Source organism: Aquila chrysaetos, chromosome 3, assembly GCF_900496995.4.
Source record: "Aquila chrysaetos chrysaetos chromosome 3, bAquChr1.4, whole genome shotgun sequence".
Classification (NCBI taxonomy): Eukaryota; Metazoa; Chordata; class Aves; order Accipitriformes; family Accipitridae; genus Aquila; species Aquila chrysaetos.
The window spans coordinates 13,887,257-13,904,998 of record NC_044006.1 but is presented as its reverse complement, the minus strand read 5'-3'; the positions used below and the strand labels follow the sequence as shown (position 1 = coordinate 13,904,998).

At 41.2% G+C, this 17,742-nt stretch overlaps 1 protein-coding gene across 14 annotated transcripts in view; it reads left to right on the top strand.

Annotated features, from left to right (window-relative positions):
- The window catches only part of PTPRT (protein tyrosine phosphatase receptor type T), a 507,468-nt gene extending 493,744 nt beyond the window's left edge, over positions 1 to 13,724 (top strand). For all 14 annotated transcript variants that reach the window (XM_030008888.1, XM_030008884.1, XM_030008894.1 and 11 more), the window contains 4 exons: positions 3,004 to 3,129; positions 4,540 to 4,703; positions 5,196 to 5,331; positions 6,067 to 13,724. In XM_030008888.1, the coding sequence (XP_029864748.1) occupies positions 3,004 to 3,129; positions 4,540 to 4,703; positions 5,196 to 5,331; positions 6,067 to 6,120 (480 nt within the window). In that variant the 3' untranslated portion in view covers positions 6,121 to 13,724. The remainder of the gene's footprint in view (positions 1 to 3,003; positions 3,130 to 4,539; positions 4,704 to 5,195; positions 5,332 to 6,066) is intronic.
- The last annotated feature ends 4,018 nt before the right edge of the window (positions 13,725 to 17,742 follow it).

Here is a 17,742-nt window from a genome sequence, read left to right as displayed (position 1 = left end):
CTCAGAAGTGGGCTGTCTTGGTGACTCACAGAGTCCCACCACTGTGCGAGGAGTTGGAGGTCCTGTGCATTTGCTGCCTCATGTCCAACTCACCCTGCCTGATTCTACGTCTTGGCATTGAATCCAGAGGCAAATTTCATCTCTTCCTTTTTTTCTGACACTTTTAAGAAAAACACAGCTTTTTATGGAAATGACACACTTTCTCACACTTCATTCTTGGAAACCACCAACCTATCAGCCTCAGCCAGTGTTATTCTTGTGACTATCTTTCTGCACAAGACTTTACTGGCTTTGTTTTTTACCTAGCAAAGTTTGGTTTTTATGAGGTATTCTGTAGGCACAGAAAAGGAGATTTGGCAATGCATAAAGTCACTTTGGCAGGTACTCTAGCATGGTGTCACCTAGCTCGACTCTGCAGCCAATGCCAAAAACCCCCAGCTAGCACTGGAAGTTAAGGATAATTTTCATGTTTGTATTGTATGAGTTTTCAAGGCAAGGTGTGACAGTTTAATATCATAGAATCATAGAATCATTTAGGTTGGAAAAGACCCTTAGATCATCAAGTCCAACTGTAAACCTAACACTGCCAAGTCCACCACTAAACCATGTCCCTAAGCACCACATCTACATGTCTTTTAAATACCTCCAGGGATGGTGACTCAACCGCTTCCCTGGAACAGCCTGTTCTGATGCTTGACAACTCTTTCAGTGAACTAATTTTTCCTAATATCCAATCTAAACCTCCCCTGGCACAACTTCAGGCCATTTCCTCTTGTCCTATCACTTGTTACTTGGGAGCAGAGACCGACCCCCACCTCGCTACAACCTCCTTTCAGGTAGTTGTAGAGAGCGATAAGGTCTCCCCTCAGCCTCCTCTTCTCCAGACTAAACAGCCCCAGCTCCCTCAGCCGCTCCTCAGAAGATTTGTGCTCCAGGCCCCTCACCAACTCGGTTGCCCTTCTCTGGACACGCTCCAGCACCTCAGTGTCTTTCCTGCAGTGAGGGGCCCAAAACTGAACACGGGACTCGAGGTGCGGCCTCACCAGTGCCCAGTACAGGGGAACAGTCACGTCCCTGCTCCTGCCGGCCACACTATTTCTGATACGGGCCAGGATGCCGTTGGCCGCCTTGGCCACCTGGGCACACTGCTGGCTCATATTCAGCCGGCTGTCGACCAGCACCCCCAGGTCTTTCTCTGCCGGGCAGCTTTCCAGCCACTCTTCCCCAAGCCTGCAGCGTCACATGGGGTTGTTGTGACCCAAGTGCAAGATCCAGCACTGAGCCTTGTTCAACCTCATACAATTGGCCTCAGCCCATTGATCCAGCCTGTCCAGATCCCTCTGTAGAGCCTTCCTACCCACCAGCAGATCAGTTGTGAAAGTGAGGTTTCTGAAAAGGAAACTTCACAATGTTGTACTTGCACTGTCATTTTAGGACAATATTGTAATCATCTAGCTGTTCATCATTGCCTAATCCAAGCGCTGTACTGTAAGCACTACGAAACTGTTGGTGTACAGTTGCCTGCAGATACCGTATTTGTGTGCATGAGCAGGGTGTGTTACTCATCTCTGTGAGTATAACACAAACACAAAAACTGCTTATATAAAAGCTGTGCCTGAACTGTAGAGAGGAAAAGAGTTAAAATAAATAGGTAAGTGAACCTTTAATCCACTATGCAGGGAAAAGGTGCAAATAAAACCATGTGGAGGTCAGAGAACTTAACAGACAATTTTAAGGACTGTATGTACATATACGTTTGGATAGATGGCCATTCAAATACATGCTTTATGAAAAGCAGATTTTCAATATTAAGGAAAGTTTTAATGTTTTTCTTCTTTCCAATGCACTTTGAGGTTGTTTCCTAAAGCACCTGCTCAGCTCGAATCTCCTTGCCTATTGGACAGATGCTTTGAGAGGAGATCTGTAGACTGCTTGGAAGTCTGAATGAAGAGTAAAGACAACCTTCAAAGGAGGACTTGTTTATGTGGTCTTGGCTGGCTTGCTTAATTGTGAAAAACTAACAAGGGCAAAGATGCATAAGATTGCATGAATGTCCCACTCAATTTCAATCCCATATGATCGAAGGAATAACAGGAGTACAGAATTAATGCAGTAGCATGCACACTCTTGACGTTATTACTAGCAATGATTGAACTTGAAAAGCTTGAGATCAAGTTCAAATGAGCATCTGGGGGTTTCAAAACTTCTAAAAAATTACACTTGAAAATAGGAAGAAAAAACCAGAAAGAAATACAATCTCAGCAGAAACTGCTAATGAGATCTCATGCAAAATATTTTCTCTCCATGATCTATTTCCAGATGGATTTGAAATACTTAGACTGTAATTTGTGTGGATAGGATTTTTTTTGTACTTTCAATTCAGTAACATCAGCATAAGAAAAAAGACTTCCAACCTGCTTCACAAACTTCAGAGATTCAGCTGTGGTTCACCCTGAAATTGGAGTTGCTCTCGTGGCTCTCGGAGCAAACTCATTCTCCCTCCCTTGCTCGCTGGTAAAGTCAGAAAGCTAAAAAGTTCATCTTACAGAAAAAAAGAAGTTCCACTTCACTTGAATTAAAGTTAATTTTCTTGGTGCATGTACTGTTTCCTTATTAACACCAAGCCTCTCTGGTTCCTATGAAATTCACCTACAGACACTAATCTTTTAATGTTCATTTTAAATCTATACCCCTAGAGAAGCTTCATTTTTCAGCCACCTTTTCTACACATTTACACCCCAGAATTCAACTAGTTACAAATTGTGTTCATACAAAAAAAAAAAGGGGGGGGGGGAAGTCAAGCTTCTAAAATATATTTCTTCATATTCATGATATAAAAAACTTTTACTGAGCTAGAAGGAGGTCTTCTCTGAGAAAATACATGTAATACAAGATTGGTTATGGATTTTGAGCTGGTTATACATTTGAAAGGAAAGAAGACTGAACATGCATTTCCTTGTTAATAGTTAAGATGCCTTATGTTTCTTTTGGCATTTTCTCCAGCTCTGCATGCAGTACTGGCCAGAGAAGACGTCCTGTTGTTATGGCCCAATTCAAGTAGAGTTTGTTTCAGCAGACATTGATGAAGATATCATCAACCGGATATTCCGGATCTGCAACATGGCCAGGGTAAGATCAGTGAAATACCAGATTCCCTATTTATTCTCAAAAATATATTTTGGCATGAGGAAAAGGCAGAATGAAGACTTGTGGTTTAGAGACGCTGAATCTCTCACCTAGGAACAAAATTCCACTGCAGAATTTAGTAGCTACTTCCTTTAATTAACATTTAATTGCATCAGTCTGTATTGGTAAAAGACTTGGCTGAAAGTAGAAAGTGGATGATGTGAGCTGAAAATCTGTATTTAAATGGAAAGCATTTTTCTGTGTATATTTGAGAACAATTAATCACTTAGTAGCCAATATAAAACCATCAGTATCATAGGAAATAAACTGGGATAGTGTCAGCAGCTCTCCATCTGTCAACTGCTATGCAGTGTCTCTGAAGACAGATGCAACGTTTACTGGCTAGACTGGGATTCCCAGTTGCCACTGTTTTTCCTATAAATAAGCAACTGTCATTTCTGTAAGCAACTCTTTGTCTGTATCCCTCAGCCCCAGGACAGCTGAAATGATAGAAACAAAGTTTATCTGCACACTGGACCCTGGCAATGCAACTTCAGGGCTGCAGGAAAGGGTTTCAGTAGAGGATTTTTCTCTCATTAGCTGTTTCCCAGATTGGTTATGTCTCCTTTTTTGTTCCTTTTTTAAATTTTTTCTAATCAGAAATGGAAACAGGCTCCACAAATTACATTTCTATGCTGTTTAACACATCAGTCTCTGGTTGTATAGTCAGAGCCTGTGTGGCAGTTCAGTCGTGGTGTTGCAGAGTGAACCTTGTGGTTTGACTACACAAATTGATTAAATCAGTTAGATATTCACCTTCCTATGAAGGTCAACTGCCTCTGGACCAGGGGCAGTCTTAAAGTCATATAGCTAGTAAGACTAAGGCTCTGTGACTCTTAGGATGAAGCTGGCTCATAAATGCATAGCTGGCAGGGTGGATGCTGTGAACTCACAGCTCTCTGCACCCATCTATGTTCAACAGCAATGGCTGCTGCTAAAATCTTTATGAGGATCCTTTCCTGCCACAGTCCCCAGAGATTATTTGAGGGCCTTCTTTGCCTTTAGTTCTTATGGCACAACCAGTCTCCAGCACAGGCAACCAGGAAAGACACTCTTGATCTATTTGATCTATTCGTACAGTTTGGTGAGATTTTATTCTCTGCTGGAAACAAAACAAGGGATCCTATGCACCTGGTTTCTGCCGGGCTCTGTAATATCTGAGGTCATCGTTGTTACCCGGATTACCAAAAAGCCCTTGTTTCCCCACCGTATCAGGTATCTGGAGTGGAGGGTGTTAACATTGATGATATCAGATCCAGAGGGAAAGATGCCATATAACCAGTGTCCCCTGTGTTACCCTCTCTGCTTCCTGCCCCATTCCATTTAGCATCTTGGAAATGCTCTTTGTTTTAGCCTCAGGACGGATATCGCATAGTTCAGCACCTGCAGTACATTGGCTGGCCGGCATACAGGGACACCCCTCCTTCCAAACGCTCCCTCCTGAAGGTGGTCAGAAGGTTGGAGAAGTGGCAGGAACAGTATGATGGGAGAGACGGACGGACTGTTGTCCACTGCCTGTAAGTAGGACTGGAAAATGCCTGTAACCTCACAAAATGCTGTCTGAAGAGCACTATCACGTGTATGGAAATTTGGTGGTTTGCCAGGCTTCAGCTGGGGAAAATGAAGTTAAACTACATTTGTAATACACTTCAAGTTGAATATTGTATTACATTATAGCATCCTGGCCCAGAGATTTTACTGATTGTGGTGAGAAGTAGCTGAAAAAACTCTGCTACTTTCAGTTGTGTCGATAGGTCTCATGACTGGAGCGCAGACACAACAGAAGCAGCACTGCCGCGTGTCCAGCTCTGACCACAGAGCTGCTGTGAGCCCCTGAGCAGTGAGGAGCAGCTCTGCAGTCCCTGCGGCTTCCCCGTCCACCACTGCCAGGGATCAGCTTAGCCCTTTCTTAGTATATGTGGTATGTGAGCTGCCGTGTAAGCAGTGATCTCCTCCGTTCCCTCAGCCTTACCTACCTTCTCCTGTTGCCTCTTTTTTTCTGCACCCAGGAATGGTGGGGGACGCAGTGGCACCTTCTGTGCCATCTGCAGCGTGTGTGAAATGATTCAACAGCAAAATATCATTGATGTGTTCCACATAGTGAAAACATTACGAAATAACAAATCCAACATGGTGGAGTCACTGGTAAGTTGCTTTTCCTGCACCTTACCTCACCCAGTGTATGCAGGGGGACTTTAGGATAGGTGGAAAAATTTCATGGCTTAGCTCAGTATGAATCAAAACAAATCATAACATGAAGCCATCAGAATTAAAATCAGTCCAGTTTTAGCATGTGCAATGAATCCTCTGGTCCCACTGCTTCTCTCATTGAGCAGAGGGGGAACAGCTGCCCCGGCCCAGCTGCCATGCCCAGCTCTCCCATGCCCAGCTGCCTCCAGGAGGTTAAACCCCAAGTAGCTGTCACCATGGCTGTGGAGAGGGGGTGGGATTTGTCCTGTGCATGTGTACAGCCCGGTGCTTAATGCTGTGACATGCCTTGAAACGAGGAAGGGAGAACAGTCAGAACCCCAGGCCTTGCTCCCTGCAACCCAAGAGGTTAAACTGTCCTGAATTCAATCATATCAATCGATCACACTGAATTCTTTCCTCAAAAGCAATGCATGCAATGACGCCATGAGGCAAATAATGAATAGTCCATACTGCGGCTTTCTCTCTGAGTGTCCTTCTCTTCCATTGATGGTAATAATAATTACTCTTAGTAATGCTTGTTCAGGATCCCATAGAAATGGAATTAATGTTTGCCTGGTCCTGCCAAATGGTATAAGAAAGAGGGAGGAGGTTTTTTTGGCAGCTTGTAGAATGAGGCTCTGAAGAATTTACCTGTATTCTAATGCCACTGATTTCTATTCTCTTTTTCAGGAACAGTATAAATTTGTATATGAGGTTGCACTGGAATACTTGAGTTCCTTTTAGCCCAGCAGAGGGAGGGGAGGCTCTGAAATGCCAGACCCCAATCTCTGGCAGACGTTTCTCCCCTCTTCCACACTGGAAGGCAGTAACAAGTGTGGGAAGGGAAACCTCTCCTTCCCGGAGCAAGAGACTGAGATTGCACAGACCTCGTTGGAAGGAGGAGACAATGCCTGTGTTTGCTGCTGCCTGCTTTCTATTGGAACATCTACTGCTTCTTAAGTAACCTACTGTAAAAATTAGCAAAATGGGAGACAGGCTGAAAGACTGGACTTTCTAATCCCCTCTGACTTCTCTCCTCTTTTGGATTGTATTTTTGCTCTCCTTGCTGCAGAGTAGGGAAGGAATGAAACCCTTAGGAAATTCTCTTTTAAATGTCTCCTTTTTAATTTATAATTTTGTTCTCAAATCCCAGTCTTTAATTTTTTAATTTCATGCAGCAGTCATTTGGGAAAAATGAGATAGCCATAGGGGATATATGAAATGTTTCACTACAATTTGTCTACCTTATCTGTTTCCTTTTATTTGTTTTTCCAAGTGAAAAGGCCAAGACAAAAAAAACCCCCACTGGAATTCTCTTCCCATACATAGTCCCTTTTAGCATGAAAATATAGTGGAGATGAGAAGCTCTTAATGGATTCACTGCCTCGGCTTCTACACAAATGTTTCCTCCCAGTTTCTGCTAGACTCCCAAGGCTGTGCATGAGCCAGTTACATCTCTCTGGTCTGTGTTCGTTTCAGTGCTGGTGAAGCAATACCATTAATAAGTTTCCCAGCCACTTGAACCTTAAGGTTAAATATTTGCATCAAACAAATTGCATTTGTCTTGCAACTTTTGGTAACTTTGTTACCATATTTTTCAAGTATTTGCTGGGGTGCAGTGTGTCTTTGAAAAACAGGGTATAAAGTAGGTATTATTGATCATATACTATGTATTATTATTTTTTATTTATTATTTATATTGCTGTAGAACTTAGGACCCCTAGTCACAACAGGACCCTGCTGAACTAGGCACTGTGCAAACAGAGAACAGAGCTTAAAAACTGAAGGTAATCTTAAAATTGGGTTTGGTCAAGATGTCCTCTGTATTTCCAAACTGTTATTGAGTGATTTATTCAGATTTCCAGGCCCTACAAGTTTCAGGTTCCATCCAAGCTGTAGGAAAGGTGATGTACATACACAGAAACCTAATCTGACATGTGTTAAGAAAAATGTTAGACCAGCACAGCAGCTTTCCTTCTTAAGTAAAACAGCTTTTGTTTTGTTCTGCAAAAATGCCTGTGCAACTCTCCTTCTTTGAAACAAACACCAGATGTGTTTTGCCATGGTTCTGGATCTCACTCTGACTTCTTAGCAGCTAAGAAATTGCTTTTCTGAAAGAGTATGTTTAAGTAGTTAATCATTAAGGTCTGCAGGGTAATGTTGGAGAAAAAAGTAATTGAATGAACAAGGCCTTACAATATTCAGTATTTCAATTTAGCCACTTATTTATCTTGAGGGTGCAGGGATACGAGGTTCCTCTCGTGTGTGTGTGTAATGTGTAAATTACATTCTGGGAGATGTAGGTTTCTTCAAATACAGACTTGCTAAAAGATAGACTGCAGGTAAGAGTTTAAAGAAACTCCACTTTCTTACCACTCTGTAGTTTTCCACCCTCAGGTAAATACTCAGAGACTGTGCTGGCAGCTCTGTCAACTCAATGCCTGGTATAGAGCATGCCAGAAGCTCAAAAAATGTTGCTAATTCTGTATGTAAATTCAAAAGGCACCTCTGCTTCATGGTCATTCTTTTTTCAATAGTCATACCTTTGCCTTGACAATGAAGGATGAAAATTAAAACATGTAAAAGTAACTCTCAACTCAAACATACCAGTATCTAACCAAAAAGTTGTCATCTCTACCAGGACCTGCAACAGTCTAAGGAAGGACACTTGGAACAGCAATAATCCTCTTCCTGCTAAGCAGAGGAGGGGCTTCATAGGATGCTGAACTGCCTAGCTCATACTCTTTCTGAGGAGCTTTGGATTCTTGGCTTGTTCCAAGTGAATATCGTGAAGGTCTTAAATGAGCTTGAACCACAATTGTCCCTGATGTAGCCAGTGTGCTATAAAGTATTGGTGAGAACCCCCTCACAGGTGCCTGTGCTCTGTTTCTAGTTGGTCCTTTCTGTTGTCTGCAAGAAATCATGAAATCACCTTTAGTTCCTGTTGGGGCTGTAGGTGAATGTCTGGTGTCTCATGAAACAAACTACCGGCTTTAATTGTTTTTTTTTTCCTTTTGCCACTAAGCAACATAAACAATGCTGCAGGAAAAATAGAAGGCAAAGCAAAACTATGAGATAAAAATGAGAAGGAAGACATAATAGTAGTGTTTTGATGACAGGTGGCTTCCTGTAACCGTGTAGGTCAGGAGCTGGGAGCCATTAGCAAAGAAGACGGAAGAGGGAATCCTGATCCCAGAATGGGATTTTTCAACAACTGCCCAGGCAGGAAGAAGCTACAAGTCAACAAAGTGTTCATGACTTCACTAACTCCAGAAAGCCAGAGGGAATCACTCCCTGTGGATGCTATGGAAATACTAATTAGTATTTAGCATTCTGTTAATTTTACATGGAAACTAGCATAGCGATAGGTCCCCCTCATGAGTTACTGAAAGACTAGTGCAAGCACTGAGGGTGACAGCCAGGATAAAAAAAACAGAGAGGTAGAAGAAATGACAATATGACTGGATGTGGAGTGTAGGAGGTAGTTCAAGGCTTAACAGTAGCATGAAGGAAAGTGGATTAAAAAGCCAGAAGTAAGCCCATAGGGAGGGATGTGTGCATGGAGAGGAGGTGTTGGATGAGCAGAATAGCACTTGCAGTGGAGATGTTTAAGGTCTTGAGGTAGGCCTGAATGTGGTTTATGGTATGAAAAATGCTCCTAAAGGGTCAGGTGCATGTATCAGCTGACCCACAGCAACTTGCCATCTGTTTTTAGCCCTCTGAAAATGCCAAGTGACATTAGCATAAACTGCAGGGAAAGATATTTCAGCTAAATTTTACCTTTTATTTGCAAAGAACAAGTTTAATGCAAATGTTGGTTACCACAACCCAACTGTTAGTTACAGCTTATTATGTGGCAACTCAAACACATGTCTCAACCTTCTTCTAATATCCAGCCTACAATCCATGTGGAAAGATGCTCAGCGAACACTACAGATGATGTTGCCAAACTGTTATGTTGTCCTGCAGTTACGTTGTTTTCGAGGGACTGACCCAGCTCCAGTCTGTGTTGGCTCGGGGATCTTTATGCTGTTCCTTAGTTCCTTACTGCACAATGTATATACGCTGAATGTGAACTAATGGTGAAGGGAATTGTGTGGAAGGAGAAGAGAAGCTCGCTTTAAATAACCTTATTACCTTAAGGTTGTTTAAACCCTAGAGAACAGCCTATAGCAAAAGAGGTAATGTATTTGAAGCAAGATTATGGGTGATGGCTTTGTTTTCACTGGGAAAGAGCAATTATGAGATGAGATAAAGGAGGCTTTCTCACTGCTGAAAGGATTAATAGTCAGAGTGAGCTTTCCAACCTAAGCATCCCCTGCTGTGGATGGAAAGTGATAATGTACAGTAGAAAAGGTGAATTCCTCAATGACTAAATTTTAGGCTGAAAAAATACGATATTGACAATATTTCACTGGTCATAATGAAGATAAACTTACTCCCATTCAGACATACTTCAGGGGTGAGGAAGCACTGCTTATTGATATCATATCATTGGTCTAAAGTTTAATCTAAAATACAAAGAACTAGAAATAGGTAAAGAAGGGTGGTTCAGGGGTGACTATTTCATACAGGGGGTAACTTCTTAAATTATTGAGAGATGTAACTGAAGCAATGAATTCCAGAGCTATCTAGGCTGGCTGCTGGAGAAGAAAGACCCTGAGTTGTCTGCAGGAAAGAGATAGACCAAAACCCCTAAAAGGTATAGTAGGTCTTAACACTTCTCTCTTTTTAGTTTTGTGTGTGTTTGTTTGGTGGTGGTTTGTGGGTTTGTTTTTTTTAATTAAGATCCCCGCAATAACTGTGTCCTATGCTGGCTCTTTTTTTTTTTCTTTTTTCCTTCTTCAAATTACCTGTAAGGAAAAAGGCATTTGACCTCCTCTAAATAGTCTTGAGGTACTTGTTTATTAACATAAAGAAAAGAGACCGTGCAAGGGTGTACAGTGTACATGTGAAGGTAACTGACTCAGGACCTCTGGTAGCAAGCAAGCAAATGGGAATTTGGTGATTTTATTTGTCTGCAGATTGAAATAATTAGTATTCTCTTATCAAGGAGGTCTCTAGACTATGGTTAGTAGGAGGCCTTTCAATTTGTGATTTAAATTCTTCAGCAAGGTTGCACAGAATTTTTTCTGCCTTTGCCATGCTCTGGTGGGTCCCTCTTAATACATTTACATTTTAGCCATTTATGTGAGCTAGAGTTGTCCATTTTGGTCCACAGGCAGCAAGCAGTTAGCATTGAAAGGTTTTTACATGCACTGAAAAGATATAACTTTTGTTGCCTTTACCTGCAAGTCAAACTGCAGTTTCTGTATCCCGTCTCTCCTGCTCAGCCCCTGCCCATGTGTACACACATTTGAAGAATGTCCAGATAACTCCTAAAAGGCAGAGATTTTGGGAAATGCCTGTGACCCCTAATCAGTATGGTCTGTGTAACTCCGTAGGGCAAAGGAGGGAATCCCAAAGAATAGCTTTTGCCTAGAGCAGCATGTATCTGTGTGTCAGTAGTTTCCAACTTTTTGTTCTGGATCTGTAGACTCCCTGTAAAAAAAAGCCCAGTGGCAGTGTAGACCCCGCAGTAGTAGATTTAAGCCTGCAGATGGTAGACTTGTTTTTCCATTTACTTTTCACAGGCCCTTTAGGAGTAGTCTGTGGGATTTCCCCTGGGAATCTCAAGCTAGGTATTGCTGGTCACTGCTCTTGACGTGCTGTAGAGTCAGAGAAAGGCGAGAGGCTCCTGCAGCAGGTGATTCAGAAGGCAGTTGAACCAACTGCCATCTGGAAGAGAAGGAAAGGAGAAGAAATCTCCTTTGGGAGAAACCAAACATTGGAGGAGAAGGCAGATTAAATGGAGTCCTGAAACAGGTAGGAAACTTGCACCTTGTTCTGTCTCTCATTCTTGCACACCTACTCATATCTTTCTTACTCTTCTGAGTTCATGCCAACATCATAAAAAGCAGGTAATGCCACATTCCATGTTGTGGAGCTCTGTGGAGATGGAGCAGTCAGAATGTAACAGAGGGAATAAATCCTGAGGGACAAAGATAAAAGGAGGTTTGCTTGAGAGAAGAATCTTCAAATATGAGGTGCCTCTATCTGTCACACTTGCAGAATTCTTAACAAGTCATCACAGAACAGCACACAGTCCTGACGCGGTCCTGGACGTGCAATGCAGTAGAAATGTTCCACTTGGAAGACTTCATTGTCCTGTAATAAATTTAAACAATCGACTCCATTACATTGGTAGCACAGTTGACTTTTATAATATCTCCAGCCAGTGCAAGGAGCATCTCAAGAACTTGCTGTCAGCCTGCTGTATTTTTATTTGAGATTCTTACATTTGTCTTAAGTGTACAAACTTCAGTCAACCCCAGTTTGTTAGAACAATAAAGGGGGCCATGTGGCAGAAGTTATTCAGCATAACCACTGCCTTTGGGTCAAAAATTCAGTATACCTCCTAGGAGACTGTGAAATGGCAAAACAGGCTACTGCATCTTCCCTGCAAAAACCTTTTCAGGAGTAGAAACAGGGGAGCCAGCTAATTAAAGACAGGGAGACAGAAGTGAGTAATAAGGATTCTGTTAACCCTCCTGCATTTGTATTTATTTAGATTGCAGTATTCTATAGCCATACATACATAATATACAATTTAAATGCAAGTGCTCTTTCTTTCCCTGTTCCCAAAAATACCTACAGCTCTTCTTTTCATTGAGGGCGAGCCAACAGCATAGCAAGCAAAGCCCACTTTCTGCAGTTTTGGCAAGGACCACTAGGAAAATCCATCATGTATTATCTGTTCATTGACTTGGAAAAGGTATCAATCATCTTCCTCATATACATACTTGAAGAATGTACAATTTGCTGTAACTGTCAAGCAAAATCATACATTTTCATACATCAAGACCAAATCCTGGTGGTACTGAGCGTGATGGAAAGAAAAAAGAAAAAAAAAACTTGCTGACTTCCAGTGACCTCTAGTCTATAATCTTTATTTGCTGTGTTAAAATATTTTAAAAGCCTCCCTTGTAAAAAAATAAACTATACTTAGAATATCCTACAGTTTCATGTTGGACTAGCATAATTGTGAAAACCTGGCAGCTTTTTCAGTTTGTAAAAACATGAGAGATCTAAATTAGCCTTTCCATCCTCATCCCAGTGCATGCAGCAGATTTTTCAACCTGAGCCTTAAAAAATAAAATAATGCAGCAGACTGAATGAGAGATGCTGATGTTCCCATAGTGTTTCCTGGTGGGGGAAAAAAAAGGCAAAAAAGAATGAAATGGGAAAAGAATGAACTAAAATGTTTTTCTTGCAACTCAATGCAGCATGAGCTGTTTCTAGGCAGTATAAACATGAGCCAGTCCACGCCACTTTGTCTGAAGCAAAGATTTGAAGATGTAACCTTTGAGACCAGTCCTGATCTTCTGTACATAGGTTTCCAACAGCATAGTGGTTACTTTATTGGAGGTGCCTGTCGCAGAATGACAGTGCTTCAGTAGAGGTATTTGTCATTGGGAGATCTCATACCCTGAAACGCTACTATTTGGGGGACTTCGTGAGATACCTCAAGTGTGTTGCACTATGGAGATTTATTTCCTTGTGTGTACCTGGAACAGAACTGGCATTACCCCCTCATTGCCCCTGTAGCCTTTTCTTGCATCTCCAGCACTTAAACGCTGTACTTCTATGCCAAAAGTTTGAGCTGTTTACTTAACACAGCCTTTAACCCATACTGACTCACCACATTGACAAAATTCACTCCCGTATTGATTTAATCTCCTTCACCTCCTTCCCAGCCCCCATGCCAATCCTGTTGAAATTAAAATGTACTAGCATCACTTGTTGCCAGACTTGTTACTACTTCACACAGCAATGCTGTGGCTGCATCTGGATCAGCAGTATCCTATTCCAGCTCCCTGGATGCATTTTGCCAGCAGGGAGGAATGCTGCATGAGAGCTAGTAGTCTCTGCTGTTGCGACACCGCCCCCATCTTCCCCTCCCTTTGGCCTTTATGGATTACTGGTGAAACTCACTTGTACAGTTTGGATGTTTGATAGATAAAGCACGTATGAAAAAAAAAGGAAAAAAATATAAATACAAAAATCTCAACACTGTGCATTCAGTGTCTTTTCTTTCTAGCTTAAAAGAAGGAAAGTAAATAATGTCAAGTCAATGAATATCAGATATATTTTTTGACTGTACATTACAGTGAAGTGTAATCTTTTTTTTACAACTGCGAGTCCATCTTATTTATTCTTGTAAATGTTCCCAGACAATGTTTGTAATATGGGCTGTGTTGCAAATCCATAAAATAAATCTGTGATCTGAGATTAATGTTTTACTAAGAGATTCTTGTACTTGTGCCTTTTCTTTGCACTTAGAGGGGGCAATGCATTGCAAGTGCTACTACTAGAAACGATGGTGTGATTGCATGGAAAAGAATAAGACCAGCATCTTGTCACAGTGATGGGCAGCTGGCTTTGCATCACGGTTATCATTCAGAAGGAGCTCAAGAGCAGCAAAGAGAATTCACCGGGCACTTCAGTCTAGCTGCAGATTTTGAGTCAGTCCTCTCAGAAAGTCTGTGTATGTGAGCTAAGTATTTTTGAAAATTATAGTCTTAGCAGCAGGGGTTAGAGCAAAGCATAGTTTTGCAATGTTTTCTTTCTAACAGGTATTACTGTATTGTTTCCTTGGTATTCAAGTGCTGAATAGAGATTGCTAATATGTTACTGACTTTTTTCTGGTGTTTTCTATAGACAGACACACAAGGGTTTTTTTGTGCAGATGTTGCATGCCAAACCCAACCATAGGATATGGCTGTCAGTAGTGAATATTTTCACACATTTACCAGCAGGCTGCCATATTCTGGTCTTCCACCCTCATTTATCAATAGACACACATGGCAGTGCTTGCCATCCGATTCAGTCAGTGCAAAGGAGTAGACTGTAGGCAAGAAAGTAGACAAGGCTTCCATGCTCTGAAGACTGCTTTATTCCCAGAATACAAGCAGGAGCGCATCAAGATTCACAGCTTACATTGTCACAACAGGAGAGTCCAGTCATGCTATGCTCATACAACCCAACTGGTAAGAAATACTCTTTCTGGCATTATTAATTAGCCTTACTAAAAAAAAAAAAATTAAAATAAGGCATCTTAACAAGGATGATGTAGCTCCTGTTTTTCTTAAAGCATAGTAAATCTACCTGGGAAGCATACTTTACTATTCCTTTCTGTATGCATTCACTATTTTCTTTTGAAAATACCTTGTTTTAGTTCTTTGTTGCTATGAACAAAACTCTGTTACTGCACTTTGGCTCAGATGCGGGTGATTTTTCACTGGCCTGATGAAGCAAGTTCCCCATCTTAATTGTGGTGAACATTCAGGTATAACAACTGTTTATTCAAAGGTTTCATTATAATGAGGTTAGACTGTATAAAACACCCTTCAATTACATATAGTTATTGTTATGCCAGGGAAGCAGTTAGAAGAAGTTGATACCAAAGCAAGCTCCTCACCACTGTGTCAGAGTGAGAGGAAATTTTACCCATACAGTCCTAACTGTTTAACAGAGACAGCTGTATATTCATAGTGATTAATTACAGTTCATCTTGGCACTTTATCTAGATTTATCCAAAATATTTTGCTGATACTTGATATTAACAACAGGTTGCATTTATGCAAGGTAAACAGCAGAGACAGCTCTGCCATATTCCAGATGGTCTTACAAAGATACACGTTGAAGTGCCAGCACTGAGAAACAGACACAAATTCACCTTTCTGTCCTCTCGCCTGCCCAGCACAAGGATAGCAGTGGGTCAAAGCTGCTGGGGAAAGACAGATGCAGAAGCCTGAAACCCACTGGGGTTCAAAGTGCTTCACACCCTGTTCCTGTTATCATGACTGACATGTGCTGAGGTGTGAATCCAGCAGATATTTTATCCAGGTCAGTTATTGCCTCCAAGTATCAGCTTCTACTTTTCCATCCATCCCCACAATAACCAGCATCATCATACTGATACTACTGCAAGGTCTGTCAAGTTTGGCAGACACTCTTTGCCTGAGCTGAAGCTCTCACAAGTTAAACCTTTAAATATTGTATCTCATGCTGAGCTGACTGTGCAGCTATTGTTACAGCAGACTTCAAAACTAGGACTTATTCAGGCATGGCAGTCTACATGATCCTCTAGAGAGGGAGCAGGGATGACTGTCCTGATGGTGGGCAAAAGGCCTCTCCAGAGGGTGAGTCTGTCTTGGATAAAGCAGACTAAGGTGGATGGGTTGAATCATCATCTGGATGTGCCTGTTTTGCTCCACTGATTGACTTAGCTAGGTGACCAATACTGACTTGGGCAACTAATTTTAGAGATGGCTGCAGTTAGATGGGATATATTCCCCCTATTAGTAGATACCTGCAAGCAAATGACCTGTGTCATAAATAAAATGGCATAAAGAGAGAAGGAACAGACATAACTCTTCTTGCTTATGCTTGGAAATTCTTCTTCTGAGCCATCTAACTTGGCAGTTTCAGGTCGTCTCTTGCTTTTGTCAAGCCCCACATTTGAAAAACAATGAAAAATATTTTTTTAAAAAATACTGTTCTGTGTTAATTTTACTTTTGTACACTGAGGTATAACTTTACTTTACAGGAACTAAACAAAAAAAAAGACTTGTACTCTTTCTTGAAACGATCTTGGGTTTTGTGAGTTATTTCTGTGTCTATTTGGGAGTATGTCATATTTCTTACTAAGAGTGTATTTATAAATGGCTTGTAAAAGTTTATCCATAAAGTGTTTATATATTGTGAATCAGTAGCTACAGAGCATTTATGCTGCAGGTCAATAGGGTTACTTAAAAGTCTGTAACAGTTACTGATGTGTTTATAAATACCTATAATGTACTCTTTATGCCAAAAGCAATATATTATTTAGTACTCCTTTATTAATACATTGTAAATTATATACTGTTGAGATAAACTGTAACCTGATGGAATTTTCAGCAATATGGTGAAATAGCTTTTTTTATTGCATATATAAATGGTTCCCTCTAAAACAACTGTGGGAGAAAGCCTAGCTTGCATAGAAAAATCAGTGAAATAGGCAGAACCTTATTCTGGAGATGGATAAAGCTGGAAGTTTCTAGCAATAATCCCCTCAGTAGGCTCACGTATAGGATGAATGTGAGCCTTGGTCCATGTAGAATCAAGAGGCTGAAGAGCTTGTACTAAATATCCTTTTATTTGAAATTTCCAAAGGTGTTCCTGGTAGTATCCTTTCACTTATGTTTCATGACTAAGTATGCTGAGAAAGAAGGAGAGGCCACTAGTTATTGCCTGAGCCTATTATGTAGGAAGCACTTAGCTCAGCCCTCAGCTCCACTATGGACTTAATCAGTTATTAGGAAAGTTTTGTTGTTGGTACTTACCATTGTAAGTTTGTAATGGCCTTCTCTGGTACAATGCCTGAGTGCAGGATATCACGAATGCAAGGTGATACCTAGAAGGATCTTTTTTCCAAGTAATGTGCTGAATTGTGCTTGAACTGACTCAGACTTTTCCCTTCTATAGAATCCATGGCTTCTAACACAACAGCAGAGCATGCCAAGAGCACATACAGCAAGAATCTCCATTCAGGATTGCGATAGTCCCAATTTGTGCATCACTCTTGCAAATGAACCTGTTCAGTCAGCAAAGTAGGGAAGCAATTGTGTGTGCAACTCTGTATGCAAGTGTGTGTGCACGTGCACTTGCCTGTGTTTTCTGTCTCCTAAAAGCTGAGCACAAATATACCCCTAAACCAAGAGTGACTGGAAGGCTTTATTGGCAGTGTTTATACAATCCAGAGTGCTGGCAATGAGAGAATGGGTTGTCTAGGAAATTGCTGGTGATGTGCAAAGAACCAAAATTATTGTTTATTCTGGTGCCACAGGAACTATCTTGCAAAGAAAAATGGGCTTTGACAAAGGACGTAATGAGCAACCCCAGTTCTCTGTGCTTGTGTGTACACGCAGTTGAATTATAATTACACCACATGGCTGAATGTGCGAAGGCACCACTTGTAAGCAGCCAGTTTCCAGCTCATTTGTATAATAATAAGCATCGCAACATGTGATACTGGTTCCTGCATCGGTTGGGGTACAAAGGATTAAGCTGTGGCTTGAGTCAAAATTAATACCAAAATCGAAAATAAGCACTTGGTTTGTTTTGTTTCTACTCTGGATCCTAGTGAAATTGCTCGTTTTTCAGAGGTTGTATGTAGAAATTATGTCAGTCTTTACAGATCTGGTTTTTTGCTTACTCCATACCAATGGTAATGCTGTCTCCATTGCTGCAGACAGAAACTTTACTTAAGAAACATGCATGATA